General features: G+C 43.2%; 1 protein-coding gene across 1 annotated transcript in view; it reads left to right on the forward strand.

The window, feature by feature from the left end:
- Positions 1-22924, forward strand: part of CCDC7 (coiled-coil domain containing 7) — a 168184-nt gene that overhangs the window by 23582 nt on the left and 121678 nt on the right. The window contains exons 13-15 of the mRNA XM_060281028.1: positions 3773-3838; positions 6300-6584; positions 10964-11031. Of these exons, the coding sequence (XP_060137011.1) occupies positions 3773-3838; positions 6300-6584; positions 10964-11031 (419 nt within the window). The remainder of the gene's footprint in view (positions 1-3772; positions 3839-6299; positions 6585-10963; positions 11032-22924) is intronic.

Here is a 22924-nt window from a genome sequence, read left to right on the forward strand (position 1 = left end):
ACAGGAGAGAGATGGAACCTTCACAACTAGGACTGAAAAGCTTGCAGCTCTAGTGCTCAAATTTCACATGGTTTTTGGTTTTTCTCCCGAGACAGGTAGAAGGGGCCTCTTGGCTATACTATACTGTTGCACACCACCCCAGTCTCTGAGGAGTGCAAGATTCCAGGGGTTCAAGATGCTTACTTAGTGTTTGTGTTTCCTTTAGTAATGAGGCACAGTGGAGACTGTGGTGTATTTATGATATATGGTCTCACAGAGTTCCTTCCCTTGTTTTTAATAACCCCTTACCCAGGCTATCAGCTCACCAGGAGGTTAGTGTGGCTGTTCCAAGAATTTGAAGCCTTGATTAGATTTAACACTTGCTTGATCCAGGGATTAGGAGGGTCTGGCATATAGCCTACTCCCCCCCACTCCCCCAGAATCATAACAATACATTTCAAGTAGGATTGACTGAGTGATGCAGAGACCTGATTGGTCAGAGAAAAAGAAGAATGACAAAAATGCTCAGAAGTATAAAATGTCTGTGGGGCATGAAAGAGTATGTGGCTTTGAAATGGTTTTAAATGAATGAATGAATGAATGCTTGCTTGCTTGGCTGCTTGCCATTCTCCTTGGGAGAGTTGTGCCCCAGTAGTTTGAGTGTGCCAACCTTCACTGGGGTCTCAGCTAGACTGGTAAAGGAAAAGTGTTTTATATAACACTGTGACACCAGATGGCACTTTGGAGTCCCATCTTTCCCAACTGGATTTCTTGTATGAAGTTTGCAATGTGTTTAACTGAAACGCTTCCTTGATGTATCTAGATCCAGCTTAGGTCTATGGATATATATACAGTAGTACCTCACATTATGTAACCCTCTGGTTACGTAAATTTCACATTACGAAAGTGGCAAACCCAGTTTTGCCAAACCCAGTTTTGGACCTAGTATTGGACTGGGTTTTGCCACTTGTGCATGCGCAGAAGCGTTCTACCGCTGTGCACGTATGCACAGAAGCGGGTCCTCTGGTTGCGAAAACCTTGGGATCCGGCCAGACCTCTAGAACGGATCCCGTCTGCAACTGGAGGTACTACTGTATATGTCTTAGTTCCATGTTTTGCAACATAGCTCTTAGTTCCATGTTTTGCAACATAGCTGTGCTTGAAACTACTAGATCATGATTACTATGGCTTAGACAATGGAGACAGATTGGATGGTAGTGACAGGGCAGGGACTTGCACAATTTCAAGAGGATCCATATGTTTGTGTTTACCGTCTCCCTCTCCTGGCCCGGGCAGTCCAGGCTCGCCTTTTCATATCTCCTGTGGAATTTGACTTCTTCTCCTTTGGTCACTCTATTTTCCTTCCATACCAGTATCCCCTTTCCTTCCTTCCTACCTAACCACCCAACCCTTTCCTCCTATCCTTTCTGGTCAGTCCTCTTTCTGTTTTGCTGCTCCGGTCCTGTTCTGAGCCTTGAAAACCACATAGAGCTGAAAGAGGAAGTGAGAGAAGAGTGCTGAACTTCCTACTTCCTCTTTCATCTCTATCTACAAGGAATAATATATTTTCTGGACATATTTCGATTTGGCAATCATTAAGCTGTTACTTGATCTTTACTATACAATATCCAATATCACACAGCTGTGACACCATTATCAGTAACATTGTTTGATTTAGAATTATCATAGAATCATAGAATCATAGAGTTGGAAGAGACCACAAGGACCATCCAGTCCAACCCCCTGCCGAGCAGGAAACACCACCAAAGCATTCTTGACATATGCCTGTCAAGCCTCTGCTTAAAGACCTCCAAAGAAGGAGACTCCACCACACTCCTTGGTAGCAAATTCCACTGCCGAACAGCTCTTACTCTCAGGAAGTTCTTCCTAATGTTTAGGTGGAATCTTCTTTCTTGTAGTTTGAATCCATTGCTCCGTGCCCGCTTCTCTGGAGCAGCAGAAAACAACCTTTCTCCCTCCTCTATATGACATCCTTTTATATATTTGAACATGGCTATCATATCACCCCTTAACCTTCTCTTCTCCAGGCTAAACATACCCAGCTCCCTAAGCCGTTCCTCATAAGGCATCATTTCCAGGCCTTTGACCATTTTGGTTGCCCTCTTCTGGACACGTTCCAGCTTGTCAGTATCCTTCTCGAGCTGTGGTGCCCAGAACTGGACACAGTACTCCAGGTGAGGTCTGACCAGAGCAGAATACAGTGGTACTATTACTTCCATTGATCTAGATGCTATACTCCTATTGATGCAGCCCAGAACTGCATTGGCTTTCTTAGCTGCTGCATCACACTGCTGACTCATGTCAAGTTTGTGGTCTACCAAGACTCCTAGATCCTTTTCACATGGATGTCTCCCATCCTGTATTTGTGCCTTTCAAGCGTAGTACTTTACATTTCTCCTTGTTAAAATTCATCTTGTTTGCTTTGGCCCAGTTGTCTAATCTGTTAAGGTCATTTTGAAGTGTGATCCTGTCCTCTGGGGTATTAGCCACCCCTCCCAATTTGGTGTCATCTGCAAACTTCCTCAGGATGCCCTCAGGCCCATAATCCAAGTCATTGATAAAGATGTTAAATAAGACTGGGCCCAAGACAGAACCCTGTGGCACCCCACTAGTCACTACTCTCCAGGATGAGAAGGAGCCATTGATGAGCACCCTTTGGGTTTGGTCAGTAAGCCAGTTACAAATCCACTGAATGGTAGCATTGTCTAGCCCGCTTTTTACTAGCTTCTTTACAAGAATATCATGGGGCACCTTGTCAAAGGCCTTGCTGAAATCAAGATAGGCTACATCCACAGCGTTCCCTTCATCTACCAGGCTTGTAATTCTGTCAAAAAATGAGATCAGATTAGTCTGACATGACTTATTTTTCAGAAACCCATGCTGACTTTTAGTGATCACAGAGTTTCTTTCTAGGTGCTCACAGACTGTTTGCTTAATGATCTGCTCTAGAATCTTTTCTGGTATTGATGTCAGGCTGACTGGGCGGTAATTGTTTGGGTCCTCTCTTTCCCCCTTTTTGAAAATAGGGACAACATTTGCCCTCCTCCAGTCTGCTGGGACTTCGCCTGTTCTCCAGGAATTATCAAAGATTATTGCCAGTGGTTCTGAAATCACCTCTGCCAGTTCTTTTAATAGTCTTGGATGTAGTTCATCTGGCCCTGGAGACTTGAATACATCTAAACTAGCCAAGTATTCTTGTACTACCTCCTTACTTATTCTGGGCTGTGTTTCCCCTGCTGAATCATCTGCTCCATATTCTTCAGGTCGGGCATTGTTTTCTTTTTTGGAGAAGACTGAGGCAAAGAAGGTATTGAGGAGTTCTGCCCTTTCTCTGTCCCCTGTTCGCATTTCACCATCTTCTCCCCTAAGTGACCCCACTGTTTCCTTGTTTTTCCTTTTGCTACGGACATACCCATAAAAGCCCTTTTTGTTGCTTTTAACCTCTTGCTTTTAACCTAATAAATTTCGTGCTTTATTATAGCTTTAGAAGAGAAGGATTCTTTTATTTCACAAAAAACATATCCCCCTCACTTATTACTTAAAGTAATCAGGCCTCATTTCAACTCAATTAATGCATTGGTAATTAGTTTCTTTTGGAACAGATCCTCTGGGACATAATTGGAAAAACAAATATGTTTGTATATCTTTATGTAATAGGTGCAGTGTATATTTGTGGAATGGTAGAGAATATTCTAGAATGTTGCTGTATGAATATTTTGGTAAGAAACCCAAATTGTGAATTCAAATGCCTAAACATATTTTGACATTGTAGGCAAGTATTCAGACTCTTGAACAAGAGAAGAAAATGCTTGAAGAGAAACTACAGAAAGCTTTAGAGGTATTGCTTGTACTGTTTTGATGTTGTTAAAAGGTAAAGGTAAAGGACCCCTGACAGTTTAGTCCAGTCGCGAACGACTCCGGGGTTGTGGCGCTCATCTTGCTTTACTGGCCGAGGGAGCTGATGTTTGTCCGCAGACAGTTTTTCCTGGTCATATGGCCAGCATGACTAAGCAGCTTCTGGCGAAACCAGAGCAGCGCATGGAAATGCTGTTTACCTTCCTGCCGGAGCAGTACCTATTTATCTACTTGAACTTTGATGTGCTTTTGAACTGCTAGGTTGGCAGGAGCTGGGACCGAAGAACAGGAGCTCACCCCGTCGCAGGGATTCGAACCGCTTACTTTCTGATTGGCAAGCCCAAGGCTCAGTGGTTTATACCACAGCGCCACCCACGTTGATGTTGTTAAGAAACATTAAAAGGAGAAACAGTTACAAGTTTAGGTTTCATAAATTGCTAGAACTAGGGGTTGTTTTAAAAACCACCATGTGTATTCAACCTTCATGCGCACTCCACTGCTGTAGATTTCTCAGATCACAAAGCACAGTAGAAGGAATAAGTGAAATTCCTTGATTTGGTCTAGACTTTAGTCCTACAACTTCATATTCCATTGTTTCTCATGCCCACAATAACAAGACCTGCAAACTGTCCTTCTTGTCCACTTCCTTCCTGTCAATAGTGGTTAGCCATACTTCTCCCTAGCTATTTTGTGAGATTTTGCCTTCTCTCTCCTTGACTCTTTCCTTCAAAATGCTTCTACCTTTCCAATTCTCTGGTTTTCATTCCATTATTTACTTTGGCCTTCAAGTTAGGCAACTTCTCTCACACTCCTGTCTCCAGTCCCTCCCCAGTCACAGCATTAGGCCCTTTGTTCATAAGCACTGTACACCCCCCCCCAAGTGCTCTTCTTCGTTCATGTCTCTGCTTAGTCAAGCTTTTTTCCCCGTTGATCCTCTATTCTTCTTTCTGTACCCTTATGCTGCACCATTCTGTCAGTCATTCAGACTTCTTGCTATTTAGCTTCCCTTTTGGTGAGCCATTGAATCATTGAGTTAGAAGGACCACCAAAGATAATCTAGTCCAGGCATCCCCAAACTTCGGCCCTCCAGATGTTTTGGACTATAATTCCCATCATCCCTGACCACTGGTCCTGTTAGCTAGGGATCATGGGAGTTGTAGGCCAAACCATCTGGAGGGCCGCAGTTTGGGGATGCCTGATCTAGTCCAACTTCATGATAGTGTAGAAAATGCACTTCTACAGCATCTTCAAGACATGGATGGCACTGTGGTCTAAACCACTGATCCCCTTGGGCTTGCTGATTGGAAAGTTGGTGGGTTGAATCCGCACGACGGGGTGAGCTCCCGTTGCTCTGTTCCAGCTCCTGCCAATCTAGCAGTTCAAAAGCATACCAATGCAAGTAGATAAATAGGTACCGCTGCGGTGGGAAGATAAACAGTGTTTCTGTGTGCTCTGGCACTCGTCATGGACCTCTGTGCGCCAGTAACAATTTAGTCATGCTAGCCACATGACCTGGAAAGCTGTCTGTGAACAAATGCCAGCTCTCTCAGTCCAAAAAGCCAAATGAGTGAGATGAGAGCCGCATACCATAGTCTCCTTTGACTGGACTTAAGTGCCCAGGGGTCCTTTACCTTTACAGCATCTTCGATAGGTAGCAACTCACCCTCCATTTCAAAGCTTCTAATGAAGAAGAATCCACCACTATCACAAGAAAATAAAAAAATTCCTTCCAGTAGCACCTTAGAGACCAACTAAGTTTGTCATTGGTATGAGCTTTCGTGTGCATGCACACGAAAGCTCATACCAATGACAAACTTATTTGGTCTCTAAGGTACTACTGGAAGGAATTTTTTTAATTTTTATTTTGTTTTGACTACGTCAGACCAACACGGCTACCCACTGTAACTATCTATCGCAGTTTGTGTCACTGTTGAGCAGCCTGCACTATCAAGAGGTTCTTCCCAATGTTTAGTTTAAACTATTTTTATTTTTATTTGAATTTGTTTGATTCTTAGCCACTGGAGGAACAGAAAACAAAATTGCTCTATTGTCTATGAGCTTCTTCCCAACCTTCAGTCTGCTGTCTTCCCCAGCTGCTGCTGTTCTTAATATTCATGTGAGCTTTATTACAGCCCCACAGAAACGCAACTGTAACTATGCTGACAGTTTGATTCCCTGAGCAGCTGGAATGTTTGTCAACATTCTATGCTATTATGCCAACTTGGCCAATTGGTGTTAGAAACTTAATCTCTAGGCAAGTGCAATATAATCCAGATAATATTGTTGCTTCTGAGCTGAAACTGTTTAAATTATTATGGTTTCATTTTTCTTTTAGTCTTGTCTGGGTTTCTCCATATATTGCTGACTCTAGGACCCCCCTCCTCACAAACTGTACATTTCACATTAAATAATTGTAAAGGTTGTATTTATTTATTTTTAAATAGGAAGCAGAGATGGCTAAGATTCATCTTGCTGAAGTACCTCCAACTATTCCAGATTGGCAATTCCCTCATATAGAAATTGAAGATGAAAAAGATGTACAGAAGAAAGGCAAAAAAGGAACAAAACCTAAAGGAACAGATGTACAAAAAATGGCTGTCAGTGGACCTGACACAGGAAAAGCAGGAGAAACATTTCCAGCAAAAGATGTGAAACAGGAAGGTCAGGAAAAAGAATCTGAAAAAAGGATGGAAGAATCACGGAAAACAAAAGCAGGGAAATCAGAAGGAGTAAGTAATGCTTCCTATTTTGGTTACTAAAATATAAATTTTGAATGAAGCATTATTTACAACTACAAGTTTATACTCCTTCCTCTGGTAACATTATGGCTATATCTTTTGAATATGAATGGCTAGGCATAACATTGGCAATATATATATTCAGCATGCAGCTTGAGCCTTTTGTTAAGCAGAGGAAATAATAATGGAGGAGATAGCATACTGACTCATTGAAAAGAAAATCAACCATTCTGGTTTAGACCAGTGATCCATCAATGGCCAAGTGGCCAAATGTAGGTATCCTTCTTCTTCTTTGGCGATCACTCGTAGCCGAGTAAGATTGTCGTCCATAAACACGGTTTTAACAATGGGTCCATAAGTGACTGTGGAGGCCAATTCTGGAGTTGATCATGGTGTGGATTTGCCAAGTGTGCCTTCCTCTTAGCACAATTCTCCCTTGTGTCCCGAGATCGAGTTTCTTCAAAGCCCATGACACCTTTGGTAAAGGCTATTCTCCAAAGTTATAACCGTAGGATTTGAAGAACATCACTGCAATTTCTTTGGATTTACCTTAGGTATTTACATTTAGATAATGTTTATTTGAACTCTATATTTTTATTTGTTTCAACAATTTATGTGCTGTTTAATTACAGTTAATCTCAAAGTTCAAGAGACCCCATACAGTGAAACTAAAAATGAGTTAAAACTGTAAAAAACTGTAAAAACTGAATAAAAAAAGTCTATAATGGCCAGATGTTCAACAGGACCTCAATTGGAAGGGAATTTCATAAAATTGGATGGAAGGGAATTTCATAAAATTGGACACAGTACAGAATTCATGACTCCTGATGGTTATGAGCAGTATGTCTGAGCCATGGGGGTCAACTAACAACATATCCTCCAAATAGTTCAATGATTGAGGAGAGTTGTACAGTATCATGTGGTCCTTAGCAAACACAGGAGCGGACCCTATGTGGTGCTCCTGTCAATGTGCTTGCACAGCACAGACATTCCTAACTTCTCTGTGGAGATTTTAAAAAATAAATGCAAGCAGAAGAATTTCTTACTGTAAAACTGGCTCTTGTTTAGAAATAAATTTCTCCAGTCCAGAAAATGGTTAAAAAAGCTTTACTAACAGAACTTGGCTTCAAACATTACAAAAACAAAGAAAATATGTTGTTTCATACACATATAAGCATATTCTGCTCCCAGTATAAAGTCTGTAGGCTTAATTTAGCAAAAATCCAATATTTGAGCTTTCCAGCCTATCTGCCTCAGGCTGTTTAGAACAAAGGGAATATAGATTTAACATGGAGGAGTTTAGTCAATTAACATATGTAAACATCTTGTAACCCAATGTCAGTCTCATGACTCCAGCTGCAGAAAGATAGAATAATAGAATTGTAGAGTTGGAAGGGACCTTGAAAATCATCTAGTCCCCTACAATGCAGGAAAGATTACCACACTCTTGTAATGAAAATTTACAGCTATCCTCCATCTCAGTCCCCATGGAAAAACACTGGCTTCCCTTCCCAGTTAACTTCAATACTAACACATTCATTTTTAGGTAACATTAAATATCTTAGCTGTCTGAACCAGGGGCGTACCCAGGATCAAAATTGGGGGGGGGCAAGAGAGGGGAAGAGAGAGGGAAGGAAGGAGGGAGGGAAGAGAGAGATGGAAGGAAGGGAGGGAGGGAGGGAGGGAGGAAGGAAGGGAGGGATGGGTGAGAGAGAGAGAGAGAGAAGGAAGGAAAGAAAAAAAGAAGGAAGGAAGGAAGGAAGAAAAGAAGGTGTAAGGGAGAGAGAGAGAAAAAAAGGAAGAAGGGGAGCCACGGAGGGGGCGAAAACAGCCCGATTTCGGGCTGCTTCTCCCCCCCCCACGTTCCTGTCGCTGGCTGCAGCCAAGGAAGGGGCGGAAACAGCCCAATTTCCATAACCTGCAGCGACTTTCCCCCTTCAGTTTTCGAAGGGGAAAAGTGCGGGTTATGGTCTGTAAAATACGGGAATTTTTATTTTTTCTTCTGGGGGGGGGCAGCTGCCCCTCCCGCCCCTCGCTGGGTACACCCATGGTCTGAACTCTCCCACTGTCCCTCCTGTTAAACAGCAGCAACTCAGCTGCTTGGAAGTCAGGTCAGCTGTGCTGCCACTACTGATAGGTTGAGCCAGGGATAACAATAGGCAGAGCTCTGCAGGACTCTCATCAGATGCAGATGCAATTAAGCCCTGTTGTATGTAGTAGACATATTTCTGCTTAATATGCATTGGATTGTATTAGTAGTGCAAAAGGACTTGGTTCGAAGAATATATATTTGATTGCAGCATTAGGATTCCCTTCTGTTTTTACTCACCTTCACCTTTAACATCAGCCTGACATATGGAAATTAAACAGGTGAAGCTCTTTGTGGCATGGCAGTGAGGAAAGCAGTCTCCAGCTTCAGATTCTGCTCATATAGTTAGAGGGGAGGACTTAAAAATGCATAGGACTGCAGCTTTCATTAAAATTTTTTTGTCTGCCTAACAGGCAACTGCACAAAACTCAGAGGAGCAGAGCCTTAAAAAAAGGAAATGTTGGCAATCCTGCTCATAGTGTGTAGTTGAGAAAGATGCTCAGATAATACACTTACAAATTGCAGGGGTCAAATAGAGTTACCATGTTTTCTTCTCAGAGGTCAACAGATGTAGCTTTCCCAGGAACAGATTCGACAAAATTTTGTAGCCTGCTTCACTCCAGGCACTGAAATAAATATGCGCTAAATTTTCCAGCTGGCACAAATCAGTTATGCCTCACTCCATACCATTACATAGTAGGCAAACCTCAACATTGGATATGGCATGTGAACATCAGGCCCCTCTCTCAAAGTGCAGCCCCCATTTCACAGCAGCCAAAGCTCAACTGTAGTTAAAATACACAAACAGTGCACATCAAGAAAGAAAAAGAAAAGGGAAAAAGTGACCATTCATTTTATACCAGCCAAAGCTCTCGGACCCCCATCATGTGCAAGTCAAGCAACATTTTTTTAAAAAAAGAAATAGTAACTGGGAGCTGGAAGTGAGAGCTGGACCATAAAGAAGGCTGATCGCCGAAGAATTGATGCTTTTGAATTATGGTGCTGGAGGAGACTCTTGAGAGTCCCATGGACTGCAAGAAGATCAAACCTATCCATTCTGAAGGAAATCAGCCCTGAGTGCTCACTGGAAGGACAGATCATGAAGCTGAGGCTCCAATACTTTGGCCACCTCATGAGAAAAGAAGACTCTCTGGAAAAGACCCTGATGTTGGGAAAGATTGAGGGCACTAGGCGAAGGGGACAACAGAGGACGAGATGGTTGGACAGTGTTCTCGAAGCTACGAACATGAGTTTGACCAAACTGCAGGAGGCAGTGCAAGATAGGAGTGCCTGGCGTGCTCTGGTCCATGGGGTCACGAAGAGTCGGACACGACTAAACGACTAAACAACAACAACAACAGGGATTTATTTATTTACAGTGCAACCCTATACATGTCTACTCAGACTCCACCCCACCACCCCCGTTGAATTAAATAGGATTTACTCCCAAGGAAGTCCATATAGGACTGCAGCCTTAATATTCAAGTACAGAAGAACATTGTAATGACAAAGCATTTGCACCAGTAATTTCTAACTCTTTTATATTTTGCTGTAGTGACAAATTTGGCTTAGTGAAGGTTATGAAAACAGCATTTTAATGGGAGTAGGGAGAGAATTGAAGTATATACAGTGCGATCTTGGTTCACGAACATAATTCATTCTGGAAGTCCATTCAACTACCAAAATGTTCGGAAACCAAGACATAGCTTCCGATTGGCGCAGGCACCCTGGAAACAATAGCCAACAGCCGTATCGGACGTATGGCTTCCAAAAAATGTTCGAAAACCGGAACACTTCTGGCTTTTCGGTGCTTGGGAGCCAAAATGTTCGAGTACCAAGGCGTTAGAGAACCAAGGTTCCACTGTACTCCTCGTAGCACTGAGCTGGAAACATATTACATTCATTTTGCTCAACAAATTATCAGTATGCTGTTTTTCAGAATTCAAAATTCTTTTCTAAAGATACGATGCAACACCAACCTAAATCTTCCTGTTGTATGAATGTTTCTTCATGATTGTAAATAAGTGAGATTTCAGGCATGATACTTACGATAAAAAGCAGTATGTTTGCTGGAAACACCCATGAGTACAGTGTGAAGGCTTCCTCCCTGTAGGTGTTTGTGCTGTGTATGTGGGTGCCAGGAGCTACTTGGCGGGCATAGTATAGGGGTCTGGCTACTTGGCACACTCCTCAGTCATGTATTAGATGCTGAATAGGGCTATTATTTCCATTCCATTTGTTCTACAGTTCTGTATAGTTTTATATAACTTTGTCTTCATAGGCTGATTCCAAAACTGTGAAAGCCAAAGATTCTGCAGAAATAAGAAAACGACGTCAAGCAACAAAAGGGTAGGCATACTTGAAAGTTTATAGCTTATTGGTAAGATAATGCAGTGCAGTGCTGGAACTTTATATACTGCTTGACTGTAAAAACAGACAAACCTCAAAGCAGTTCACAAAAAGGATACAACAATCTTTACATAGGGCCATTTGTTAACACACATTCATGATTATGCTTAACATATGGCTGTTACAAAAAAGTAGTGGGATTGCATGATTGGGAAGCTTTGATTTCTGCCTTTCCAGAGTAGCATTACAAAAACAGATATAAATAGTGACTTTTACTACAAGCCACTGTAAAATAAAAATGCACTCCCCCCCCCGTCATATTTTTAAAAATGTATAGCTTGCTGCTTTCTAACGTGCTTTTTGTCCCATGCTAAGAAAATGTAATACATCAAGAGATGGGACTTTGTGGTGCATACATACTATTTTGTTTTGCTTTGCTGTTTCAGTGCACAATTACACTTTTTAGCTGCTACTGAAATTTTAGATATTCTTGATGGCATTGGGGACAGATGAATCTGTCAGTTTCAGTTTCTCTTGGTTACAGGTAGGTAGCCGTGTTGGTCTGAGTCGAAGTAAAATAAAAAAATTCCTTCAGTTGGTCTTTAAGGTGCTACTGAAGGAATTTTTTTATTTAGTTTCTCTTGGTTTCTCACTTTTCCAATCTTAAGTTTAGTTAGTTCAACATTTCCACTTCAGAATTTTTAATTTTGTAAATTAATTAATTAATTAAAGATGCTCATGAAAATTCACCAGCAATTTAGTGTGCATTTCTCAAACACAAATTTGAGGCTTATTTTCACTAGCATATACAGGTGAAACTCGAAAAATTATAATATCGTCGAAAAGTTCATATATTTCAGTAATTCAACTTAAAAGGTGAAACCAGTATAGGAGATACTCATGACATGCAAAGCGAGATATGTCAAGCCTTTATTTGTTGAAAATTTGATGATTATGGCATACAGCTGAAGAAAACACCAAATTCACAGTCTCAGAAAATTAGAATATTAAATGAAATCAATAAAACAAGGATTGCAAATACAGTCATACCTCGGTTTAAGTACGCTTCGGTTTGAATACTTTCAGTTTAAGTACTCCGCGGACTCGTCTGGAACGGATTAATCCACTTTCCATTACTTTCAATGGGAAATTCACTTCAGGTTAAGTACGCTTCAGGTTAAGTACGGACTTCCAGAACCAATTACACTCATACTTTGGGTTAAGTACGCTTCAGGTTGAGTACTCCGTGGACCTGTCTGGAACGGATTAATCCACTTTCCATTACTTTCAATGGGAAAGTTCGCTTCAGGTTAAGTACGCGTCAGGTTAAGCACAGACTTCCAGAACCAATTGTGTACTTAAACCGAGGTACCACTGTAGAACAATATTGGACCTCAGAAAAGTAGAAGCATGCATATGTACTCAGTACTTGGTTTGGGCCCCTTTTGCAGCAATTACTGCCTCAATGCGGCGTGGCATGGATGCTATTAGCCTGTGGCGTTAACTGAGGCGTTATGGAAGACCAGGATGCTTCAATAGCGGCCTTCAGCTCTTCTGCATTGCTTGGTCTCATGTCTCTCATATTTCTCTTGGCAATGCCCCATAGATTCTCTATGGCACGGGTGTCAGACTCAAGGCCCGCGGGCCAAATCCGGCCCGCCAGACCTCGTCATGTGGCCCGCCGAGCGCCCCAGCCAGCGGGACCCAGCAGCGGGACCTTGCTGCTGAAGCGCCGTGCCGACAAAGCGCCGACAAACAGCTGGGGCCTGGGGGGGTAGAAAGGCGGCCGGAGCAGTGCTGCGTGGAGCGCCCCCAGCCACAGCAGGAGAAGGAAGAGGCAGCTTGCCGGGTCAGCGCCCAGCAGCGCCGCACGGAGAGTCCCGAGCCTCTGCGACGCAGCAGTGCTCTGTAGCACTTTGAATCCTCCTCCTCCTGCCACGGCTCGGCGCCTGGAAACGGCTGCTGCTGCTGCTGCTGAAGCACAGACAAAGCACCCAGCAGCGCCGCGTGGAGGAGTAGGAGGATTCAAAGTGCTACAGAGCACTGCTGCATCCCAGAGGCTCGGCACTCTCCGTATGGTGCTGCCGGGCACCGACCTGACAAGCCGCCGCCTCCTCCTCCTGCCTCACCTCCTCCTCCTCCTGCCGCGGCTCAGCCTCATGAACGTGAGCTCAGCAGCGGCTCAGCCTCACGAACGTGCAGCTCTGAGGCTTTACGCACGTCTGCTAAAACGGGCACCCACTGCCTCACGCTGCACGGGAAATGCTTTTTGCCCCTGGGGGTCCCTTTGCGCTCTTTTCTGGCGCTGAATCAAGGCGGCGACCCCCCCCTTCCCTTTCTTCCTTCCTCTCTCTTGTTCTTATTCTTTCTTTCCCTCTCTACTTCCTTCCTTCTTTCTCCCTTTCCGTCTTCTCTCCGTCTTTCTTTTTCTTTCCTTCTTTATTCCCTTCCTTCTTTCCTACTCTTCTTTCTCTCCCCTCTTTCCTTCCTCTCTCCCTCCTGCTCCCTCTTTCCTTCCTTCCTTCCTTCCTTCCTTCCTTCCTTCCTTCCTTCCTTCCTTCCTTCCTTCCTTCCTTCCCATCTTTCTTCCTCTCCCTCATTCTTATTCTTTCTTTCCCTCTCTACTTCCTTCTTTCTTTCTTTCTTTCTCCCTTTCCGTCTTCTCTCCCTCTTTCTTTTTCTTTCCTTCTTTATTCCCTTCCTTCTTTCCTACTCTTCTTTCTCTCCCCTCTTTCCTTCCTTCCTCTCTCCCTCCCACTCCCTCCTTCCTTCCTTCCTTCCTTCCCATCTTTCTTCTTCTCCCTCATTCTTATTCTTTCTTTTCCTCTCTACTTCCTTCTTTCTCCCTTTCCGTCTTCTCTCCCTCTTTCTTTTTCTTTCCTTCTCTCCCCTGTTTCCTTCCTCTCTCCCTCCTGCTCCCTCTTTTCTTCCTTCCTTCCTTCCTTTCTTCCGTCCTTCCCATCTTTCTTCCTCTCCCTCATTCTTATTCTTTCTTTCCCTCTCTACTTCCTTCCTTCTTTCTCCCTTTCCATCTTTTCTCCCTCTTTCTTTTTCTTTCCTTCTTTATTCCCTTCCTTCTTTCCTACTCTTCTTTCTCTCCCCTCTTTCCTTCCTTCCTTCCTCCCTCCCCTCCCCTCCTCTCCCTCTCCCTCTCCTCAGAAACATAGGATGCTGCTTTATACTTCTGGCCCTTAAACCCTGGAACCAGGAGAGCAGCTCCAGTGAGTCAACCTCAGCCAGTCCCTTTGGTGAAGGGTGGTGGCTCACTGGCAGAACATCTGTCCTGCATGCAGAAGGACCCCAGCATCTCCAGGTACCAGTAGCTCTGCAAAGCTCCTGCATGAAACCCTAGCGAGCCTCCACCACCCAGTGCAGTTATCAAAAATCATTTTTCAATAAATTGTACAATAATTGTACATTTGAATATCTACTTGCCATTATTCTGACTATGTTTCTGCTTTCAGAGCTAGTTATTACTTACATTATTACAAAAAAGTAATAATTGAATGCAGTGACAATAATTTATGATAATAAAGAGTGGACACATTGTCCTACAGATACAACCGGCCCTTTGAGGGTGACCAAACTGCTGATGCGGCCCCCGATGAATTTGAGTTTGACACCCCTGCTCTATGGGGTTCAGGTCAGGCGAGTTTGCTGGCCAATCAAGCACAGTAATCCCATGGATATTGAACCAGGTTTTGGTACTTTGGGCAGTGTGGGCAGGTGCCAAGTCCTGCTGGAAAATGAAGTCAGCATCCTCATAAAGCTCGTCTGCGGAAGGAAGCATGAAGTGCTCCAAAATCTCCTGGTAGATAGTTGTGTTGACCCTGGACTTAATGAAGCACAGTGGACCAACACCAGCAGATGACATGGATCCCCAAATCAACACAGACTGTGGGAACGTCACACTAGACTTCAAGCATCTGGCATTGTGTGCCTCTCTATTCTTCCTCCAGACTCTGGGTCCTTGGTTTCCAAATGAGATGCAAAAGTTGCTCTCATCAGAAAAGAGGACTTGGTACCACTGAGCAACAGACCATTCTTTTTTTCTTTAGCACAGGTAAGACGCTTCTGATGTTGTTTCTTGTTCAGGAGCGGCTTGACAAGAGGAATAGGACATTTGAAGCCCATCTCCAGGATCCGTCTGTGTGTGGTGGCTCTTGATGCACTAACTCCAGCCTCAGTCCACTCCTTGTGAAAGTCCCCAACGCATTTGAATGGTCTTTTCCTGACAATCCTCCACAGGCTGTGGTCATCCATGCTGCTTCTGCGCCTTTTTCTTCCACACTTTCCCCTTCCACATAACTTTCCATTAATGTGCTTTGATACAGCACTTTGGGAACATCCAACTTCTTTTGCAATTACCTTTTGAGGCTTTCCCTCCTTGTGGAGGGTCTCAATAATGGCTTTCTGCACAACTGTCAGGTCAGCAGCCTTTCCCATGTTTGTGATTCCTACTGAAGCAGAATGAGGGACCATTTAAAGGCTCAGGAACCCTTTCTGGTGTTATGGATTGAATAGCTAAACACTATTCTAATTGTCTGAGATTGTGAATTTGGGGTGTTCTTCAGCTGTACGCCATAATCATCACAATTACAACAAATAAAGGCTTGACATATCTCACTTTGCATGTCATGAGTCTATCTCCTACAGGTGAAACTCGGAAAATTACAATATCGTCGAAAAGTGCATTTATTTCAGTAACGCAACTTAAAAGGTGAAACCAATATATGAGATAGATGCCTTTATTTGTTGACATTGTAATTATTTGTTGTAAGGCGGGTCAATTATAAATGGAATGTAATTAATGAATTGTAATAGTGATGTTTATTTTTGTATTATTGTAACTATTTGTTTTATTACTGTGGAATTTCCAAAAGAGAGCATTTGTAAAAATTAAAATTAAAATAAAAAAATAATAAGTTGCATTACTGAAATAAATGAACTTTTTGACGATATTCTAATTTTTCAAGTTTCACCTGTACATTTGTATGCACATTTCCCCCTAATACACACAAATATTGGTTTTCCTGTCGCACAGTGGTTCAGTGTGTCTGGCAGTTAACCAGAAGGTTGGTGGTTTAAGCCCCACCAGGGACATATGTTGGCAGGATTCCTGCATTTCAGGGGATTGAACCAGATGACTCTCAAGGTCCCTTCCAACTCTATAGTTCTAAGATCCTATTAAATATTTTACATATTTTACTAAATATTTTAATATAGGAATGTATAAAAATAACCTCCCATTGTTGTTGTTGTTGTTGTTGTTTAGTCGTTTAGTCGTGTCCGACTCTTCGTGACCCCATGGACCATAGCACGCCAGGCACTCCTGTCTTGCACTGCCTCCCGCAGTTTGGTCAAACTCATGTTCGTAGCTTCGAGAACACTGTCCAACCATCTTGTCCTCTGTCGTCCCCTTCTCCTAGTGCCCTCAATCTTTCCCAACATCAGGGTCTTTTCCAAGGATTCTTCTCTTCTCATGAGGTGGCCAAAGTATTGGAGCCTCAGCTTCACGATCTGTCCTTCCAGGGAGCACTCAGGGCTGATTTCCTTAAGAATGGATAGGTTTGATCTTCTTTCAGTCCATGGGACTCTCAAGAGTCACCTCCAGCACCATAATTCAAAAGCATCAATTATTCGGCGATCAGCCTTCTTTATGGTCCAGCTCTCACTTCCATACATCACTACTGGGAAAACCATAGCTTTAACTATACGGACCTTTGTCGGCAAGGTGATGTCTCTGCTTTTTAAGATGCTGTCTAGGTTTGTCATTGCTTTTCTCCCAAGAAGCAGGCGTCTTTTAATTTCGTGACTGCTGTCACCATCTGCAGTGATCAAAGAGCCCAAGAAAGTAAAATCTCTCACTGCCTCCATTTCTTCCCCTTCTATTTGCCAGGAGGTGATGGGACCAGTGGCCATGATCTTGGTTTTTTTGATGTTGAGCTTCAGATCATATTTTGCGCTCTCCTCTTTCACCCTCATTAAAAGGTTCTTTAATTCCTCCTCGCTTTCTGCCATCAAGGTTGTGTCATCTGCATATCTGAGGTTGTTGATATTTCTTCCGGCAATCTTAATTCCGGCTTGGTATTCATCTAGTCCAGCCTTTTGCATGATGAATTCTGCATATAAGTTAAATAAGCAGGGAGACAATATACAACCTTGTCGTACTCCTTTCCCAATTTTGAACCAATCAGTTGTTCCATATCCAGTTCTAACTGTAGCTTCTTGTCCCACATAGAGATTTCTCAGGAGACAGATGAGGTGATCAGGCACTCCCATTTCTTTAAGAACTTGCCAAAGTTTGCTGTGGTCGACACAGTCAAAGGCTTTTGCATAGTCAATGAAGCAGAAGTAGACGTTTTTCTGGAACTCTCTAGCTTTCTCCATAATCCAGCGCATGTTTGGACTTCCGGTTCGTCGCGGCGGTGAGAAGGACGCAGGGACTTCGCGTGCCGAGGTCCCTGGCTTCTCGGAGGGGGGGGAAGTCCGCAGAGCGAGCGGACTCCCCGTAAAAGCATCGGATCGAGAGTTCCGATGACTCAGGCGTCCAGCGGCTGCTCCGTTTGGCGGATCCCCCGCCGCCCGAGAGCTCAATAGAGCGATCGTGAGCCGGTGGGGTTGAACCGCGGGAGCCATTTTGGGCCACATCTTACCTCCGGGAAGCGAAGCTCCGAGTCCTGACCCGGCAAGCGGCGGATTCTTCCGATTTGATACTAAAGATTCCTAAAGAAGTAAGTGGAACTTTGATCGGGATCCTAAATTTGCTGATTGGAAAATAGGAGAGACTTAAAGAAACGGAAGCCGGTCTCTTCCTAATGGGAAACTGGGAGGCGTTTGGAAAAAAAAAAATCCAAAGCTGAATAACGAAAGAATTTGAAACTGTGGTCCTGAGAGGGAAAAAAGACTTTTTGGAACCATCTCAGCCCCCGAGTCCGGCACCCCTTGAGGTACAGCGGCATTAAGGGGAAGAGTGTTTTGACAGCTGTCAAAAGCTGTCAAACTGTCAAAAGACTGGGTGGATTGATTGTATTGCTGTGAACAGGAAAAATTGTTGGTAAAAGTGAAAGAACTATTTAAATTGGAAGTAAGAATGGATTTGGGACTGAGTTAAGAATCAAGAAAAAGAACAGCCAAAATGGAGTCGATCGTCTGAGAGAGGAATTTTTCAGTACCCATTGTTCCCTACCCCCTGTTTATCTGCGGTTACGAGAGGTATGAAAACAAAGCTGTCTCGAGCCTTCCAGGAGACTGTATTGAACTACTTGTTGTCATGGGAAGATTTCTACAAGGAATGGCATCATCCCAACTTACCACCAGTTGAGATTGAAGTCCAAGTCCAGGACTTAGAGGATAATTTAAATTTAAATTTGGAGACTGCTGATTCTGAGACTGTGTGTGAGGAGAAACAATTGGAAGAGGACTTGGACTGTGACAAATTTGTTTGGGATGAAGCAAAATATGACTTCCAAAAGGAGGAAAAACAACCAGAACAAGAAGATGAGAGACTAAGGGACTTAAAGTTTAATGGATTTGAAGATCCTGGAGGGGTTAAAATGTGGAGTGAGGTGTTTGAGGGATGGGAAGGACAGGGGCAGGGGGGGGGCAAAGGCCTGGAGATGGATTTGGGAAAGAATGGGTGTGGGGTAAAAACTTTAGTTAAAAGGTATTGTTTTGGTTTCTGAAAGACGGTCTTCGAAATCTTGGCATGACAATGGAAATGCTGAACCAATTGGGGGGAAAAGACTTAGGGAGAGGAGATGGAACGTAAAAAAGAAAGGGAAAAAAGTGTTATGTTTCCTTAAGGGAGTATAAGAATGGCTTGGAAAGAATTTTTAAGTTACTGTAAATTATTGCAGGTTAAGTGAGGTGTTTAGGCAGAAAGCTGCCTGCCCCCCTCTCCTTACTCTGAGGCACTCAGTGGCAGGGGGTGCCCAGAGGGGTGAGGAGGAAATGGAACCTTGGAAGTGCTGTACCCTGCAGGCACCTCTTGTGGCAGGAGGGGACCTGTGGGAGGGCAGCATGAAAAAGGAGGAGGATTGAGTTAATATTATAAGATTAAGATTTGAAGCTGAGTTGGAAAATTCGCCACAAGTAATTAGAATTTGCAAGGAAAACCATGAGGAAGACAACCGAGGGAGTCGCAATTAAGATGTCAAAATAATAAGAACTGGGAAGCTTGAACTCTTCCCAATTTTCTTTTTGTTTTTTTTTCTTCTTTCCTTTCTTCTTTTCTCTTTTTTTTCTCTAGGTTTATTAATATGATTATGAAAAAGTTGGGGGATGCAGATCCCCATAACTCCTTCCTCCCTGTTCTCTCAGTGGCAGGGGGGGGATATGGAGGGAGGAGGGAGGGGGGAAGCAGAACTCAACTCACAATTGGACCCCTTTGTTTCCTAAAGCACACGGGCCCTACTGGTGGCAGAAGTGGACCGGTGGGTGGAGGGAAAATGAAGGGACAGTGTTATATTATATGTCTTGTTTGTGTATTTCTTGTTTGAAAAATTAATAAAAATCTTTTTTTTAAAAAAAACATAATCCAGCGCATGTTTGCTATTTGGTCTCTGGTTCCTCTGCCCTTTCGAAATCCAGCTTGCACTTCTGGGAGTTCTCGGTCCACATACTGCCTAAGCCTGCCTTGTAGAATTTTAAGCATAACCTTGCTAGCGTGTGAAATGAGCGCAATTGTGCGGTAGTTGGAGCATTCTTTGGCACTGCCCTTCTTTGGAATTGGGATGTAGACTGATCTTCTCCAATCCTCTGGCCATTGCTGAGTTTTCCAAACTTGCTGGCATATTGGGTGTAGCACCTTAACAGCATCATCTTTTAAAATTTTAAATAGTTCAGCTGGAATATCATCACTTCCACTGGCCTTGTTATTAGCAGTGCTTTCTAAGGCCCATTTGACTTCACTCTCCAAGATGTCTGGCTCAAGGTCAGCAACCACACTACCTGGGGTGTACGAGACCTCCATATCTTTCTGGTATAATTCCTCTGTGTATTCTTGCCACCTCTTCTTGATGTCTTCTGCTTCTGTTAGGTCCTTACCACTTTTGTCCTTGATTATGGTAATCTTTGTACGAAATGTTCCTTTCATATCTCCAATTTTCTTGAACAGATCTCTGGTTTTCCCCATTCTATTGTTTTCCTCTATTTCTTTGCATTGCTCATTTAAGAAGACCCTCTTGTCTCTCCTTGCTGTTTTTTGGAAATCTGCATTCAGTTTCCTGTATCTTTCCCTATCTCCCTTGCATTTTGCTTGCTTCCTCTCCTCCGCTATTTGTAAGGCCTCGTTGGACAGCCATTTTGCTTTCTTGCATTTCCTTTTCCTTGGGATGGTTTTCGTTGCTGCCTCCTGTATAATGTTACGAGCCTCCATCCATAGTTCTTCAGGCACTCTGTCCACCAAATCTAAATCCTTAAACCTGTTCCTCACTTCCACTGTGTATTCATAAGGGATTTGATTCGGATTGTATCTTACTGGCCCAGTGGTTTTTCCTACTTTCTTCAGTTTAAGCTGGAATTTTGCTATAAGAAGCTGATGATCTGAGTTACAGTCAGCTCCAGGTCTTGTTTTTGCTGACTGTATAGAGCTTCTCCATCTTTGGCTGCAGAGAATATAATCAATCTGATTTCGATGCTGCCCATTTGGTGATATCCATGTGTAGAGTCGTCTCTTGTGTTGTTGGAAAAGAGTGTTTGTGATGACCAGCTTGTTCTCTTGACAGAACTCTATTAGCCTTTGCCCTGCTTCATTTTGAACTCCAAGGCCAAACTTGCCAGTTGTTCCTTTTATCTCTTGATTCCCTACTTTAGCATTCCAATCCCCTGTAATGAGAAGAACATCCTTCTTTGGTGTCATTTCTAGAAGGTGTTGTAGGTCTTCATAGAATTGGTCAATTTCACTTTCTTCAGCACCGGTAGTTGGTGCATAAACTTGGATTACCGTGATGTTAAAAGGTCTGCCTTGGATTCGTATCGAGATCATTCTGTCATTTTTGAGATTGCATCCCATTACAGCTTTTGCCACTCTTTTGTTGACTATGAGGGCCACTCCATTTCTACTACAGGATTCTTGCCCACAGTAGTAGATATGATAGTCACCCGAACTGAATTCGCCCATTCCCTTCCATTTCAGTTCACTGATGCCCAGGATGTCGATATTTATTCTTGTCATCTCATTTTTGACCACATCCAGCTTACCTCCATTCATGGTTCTTACATTCCAGGTTCCTATGCAATATTTTTCTTTACAGCATCGGACTTTCCTTTCGCTTCCAGGCATATCCGCAACTGAGCGTCCTTTCGGCTTTGGCCCAGCCGCTTCATCAGCTCTGAATCTACTTGTACTTGTCCTCCGCTCTTCCTCAGTAGCATGTTGGACGCCTTCCGACCTGAGGGGCTCATCTTCCAGCGTCATAACTTTTATAGCATGTTGGACGCCTTCCGACCTGAGGGGCTCATCTTCCAGCGTCATAACTTTTATAGCATGTTGGACGCCTTCCGACCTGAGGGGCTCATCTTCCAGCGTCATAACTTTTATATGCCTGTTGTCTTTGTCCATGGAGTTTTCTTGGCAGGGATACTGGAGTGGCTTGCCAGTTCCTTCTCCAGGTGGATCACGTTTAGTCAAAACTCTCCACTATTACCTGTCCATCTTGGGTGGCCCTGCATGGCATAGCTCATAGCTTCTCTGAGTTATTCAAGCCCCTTCGCCACGACAAGGCATTGATCCATGACCTCCCATAGCTATTATAATTGAATAATCTTGTGTCACCTTAGAGGCTAACAAATGTATTATGGTATGAAGTGGTATGAAGTGATATATTAGTTGGCAAGTATATAAAGGAGCTACTCTCACATAGCTATGCTATCATTCACAATGTGATTTGAAAGACCTTTAAATTAATAGAAAAACTTCTATTGAGAAGAACAGACTTTAGCTCACAGCGAGGTTTTCTGGTCAGGTGCAGCCTGTCCTATTTTGCTTTCTGAGGTGAAAGAGGAAGGTGCTGTGCCCCAGCTGAAGCTTCACTTACTGGGGTTGTGCAGTTGCAGCTTCTGTGTTCCAGTGAGATCTTGTGAGAAGTCTGTGAGATCTTGGGGGAACATAAGAGCCACAGTTGCTTCTCCTTGCTTCTTCACTGGCAGCAGTGGGGGGTGGGCAGCAGGGAGGGCACCCTGGCAGCAAGATCTCATGAGAGCTGCACAAGATATTGTCAGAAGCTGCAGTTTCTTTTGCTTTTTGGGCAGGGGTGGGTGAGATTCCTTCCTCCTAAGGCAGCTGCTGCAGTCCGCCTCAAGAGTAGGCTGGCCCTGCTTCTGCTGTTCATCTATGATCCCATTCTTGTTTTGAAGAATATGACAGAAATCAAAGAAACTTTATATTGGAGGGTAGTATGTGTATATATGTAGGTTAAGCATGAAATATTTGTTAATGATAATATTTTAAATATCTGCTTATAAAGTTATAGAAACTCCTCCCTTGACAGTTTTCACAGCAATTCTAAACAGGTTTTATCCTTCCTCTCAAACCATTCTGCATGTACTCAGAATGAACCTTCACTAAGACTGGATCACTTGGTCACTTGAGTTTCTTATTGGCCTAAAATACACATGTGTATGGAATCCAGAGTGGTAGAGCAGATGTTTTACATCCAGAAGGTTCCAAATCTCTCTGTAGTAAATATTTATTTCAATATTACATACAGATTACTAATATTTTTTTTTTCTGGCAGTGCATCTGCCCTGAGAACTACTATTCTTTTACTTTAACTTCATCATATAAAAAGCCTGCCACAGTTATTGCACATCATTGTAGTTGTGTGCTCCGAAACATGTTGTATGCCTTTCTGGACTACTTTTGTGTCTATTTCATGTCATTACCTTGACA

This window comes from Zootoca vivipara, chromosome 12, assembly GCF_963506605.1.
Source record: "Zootoca vivipara chromosome 12, rZooViv1.1, whole genome shotgun sequence".
In the NCBI taxonomy this organism is placed as follows: domain Eukaryota; kingdom Metazoa; phylum Chordata; class Lepidosauria; order Squamata; family Lacertidae; genus Zootoca; species Zootoca vivipara.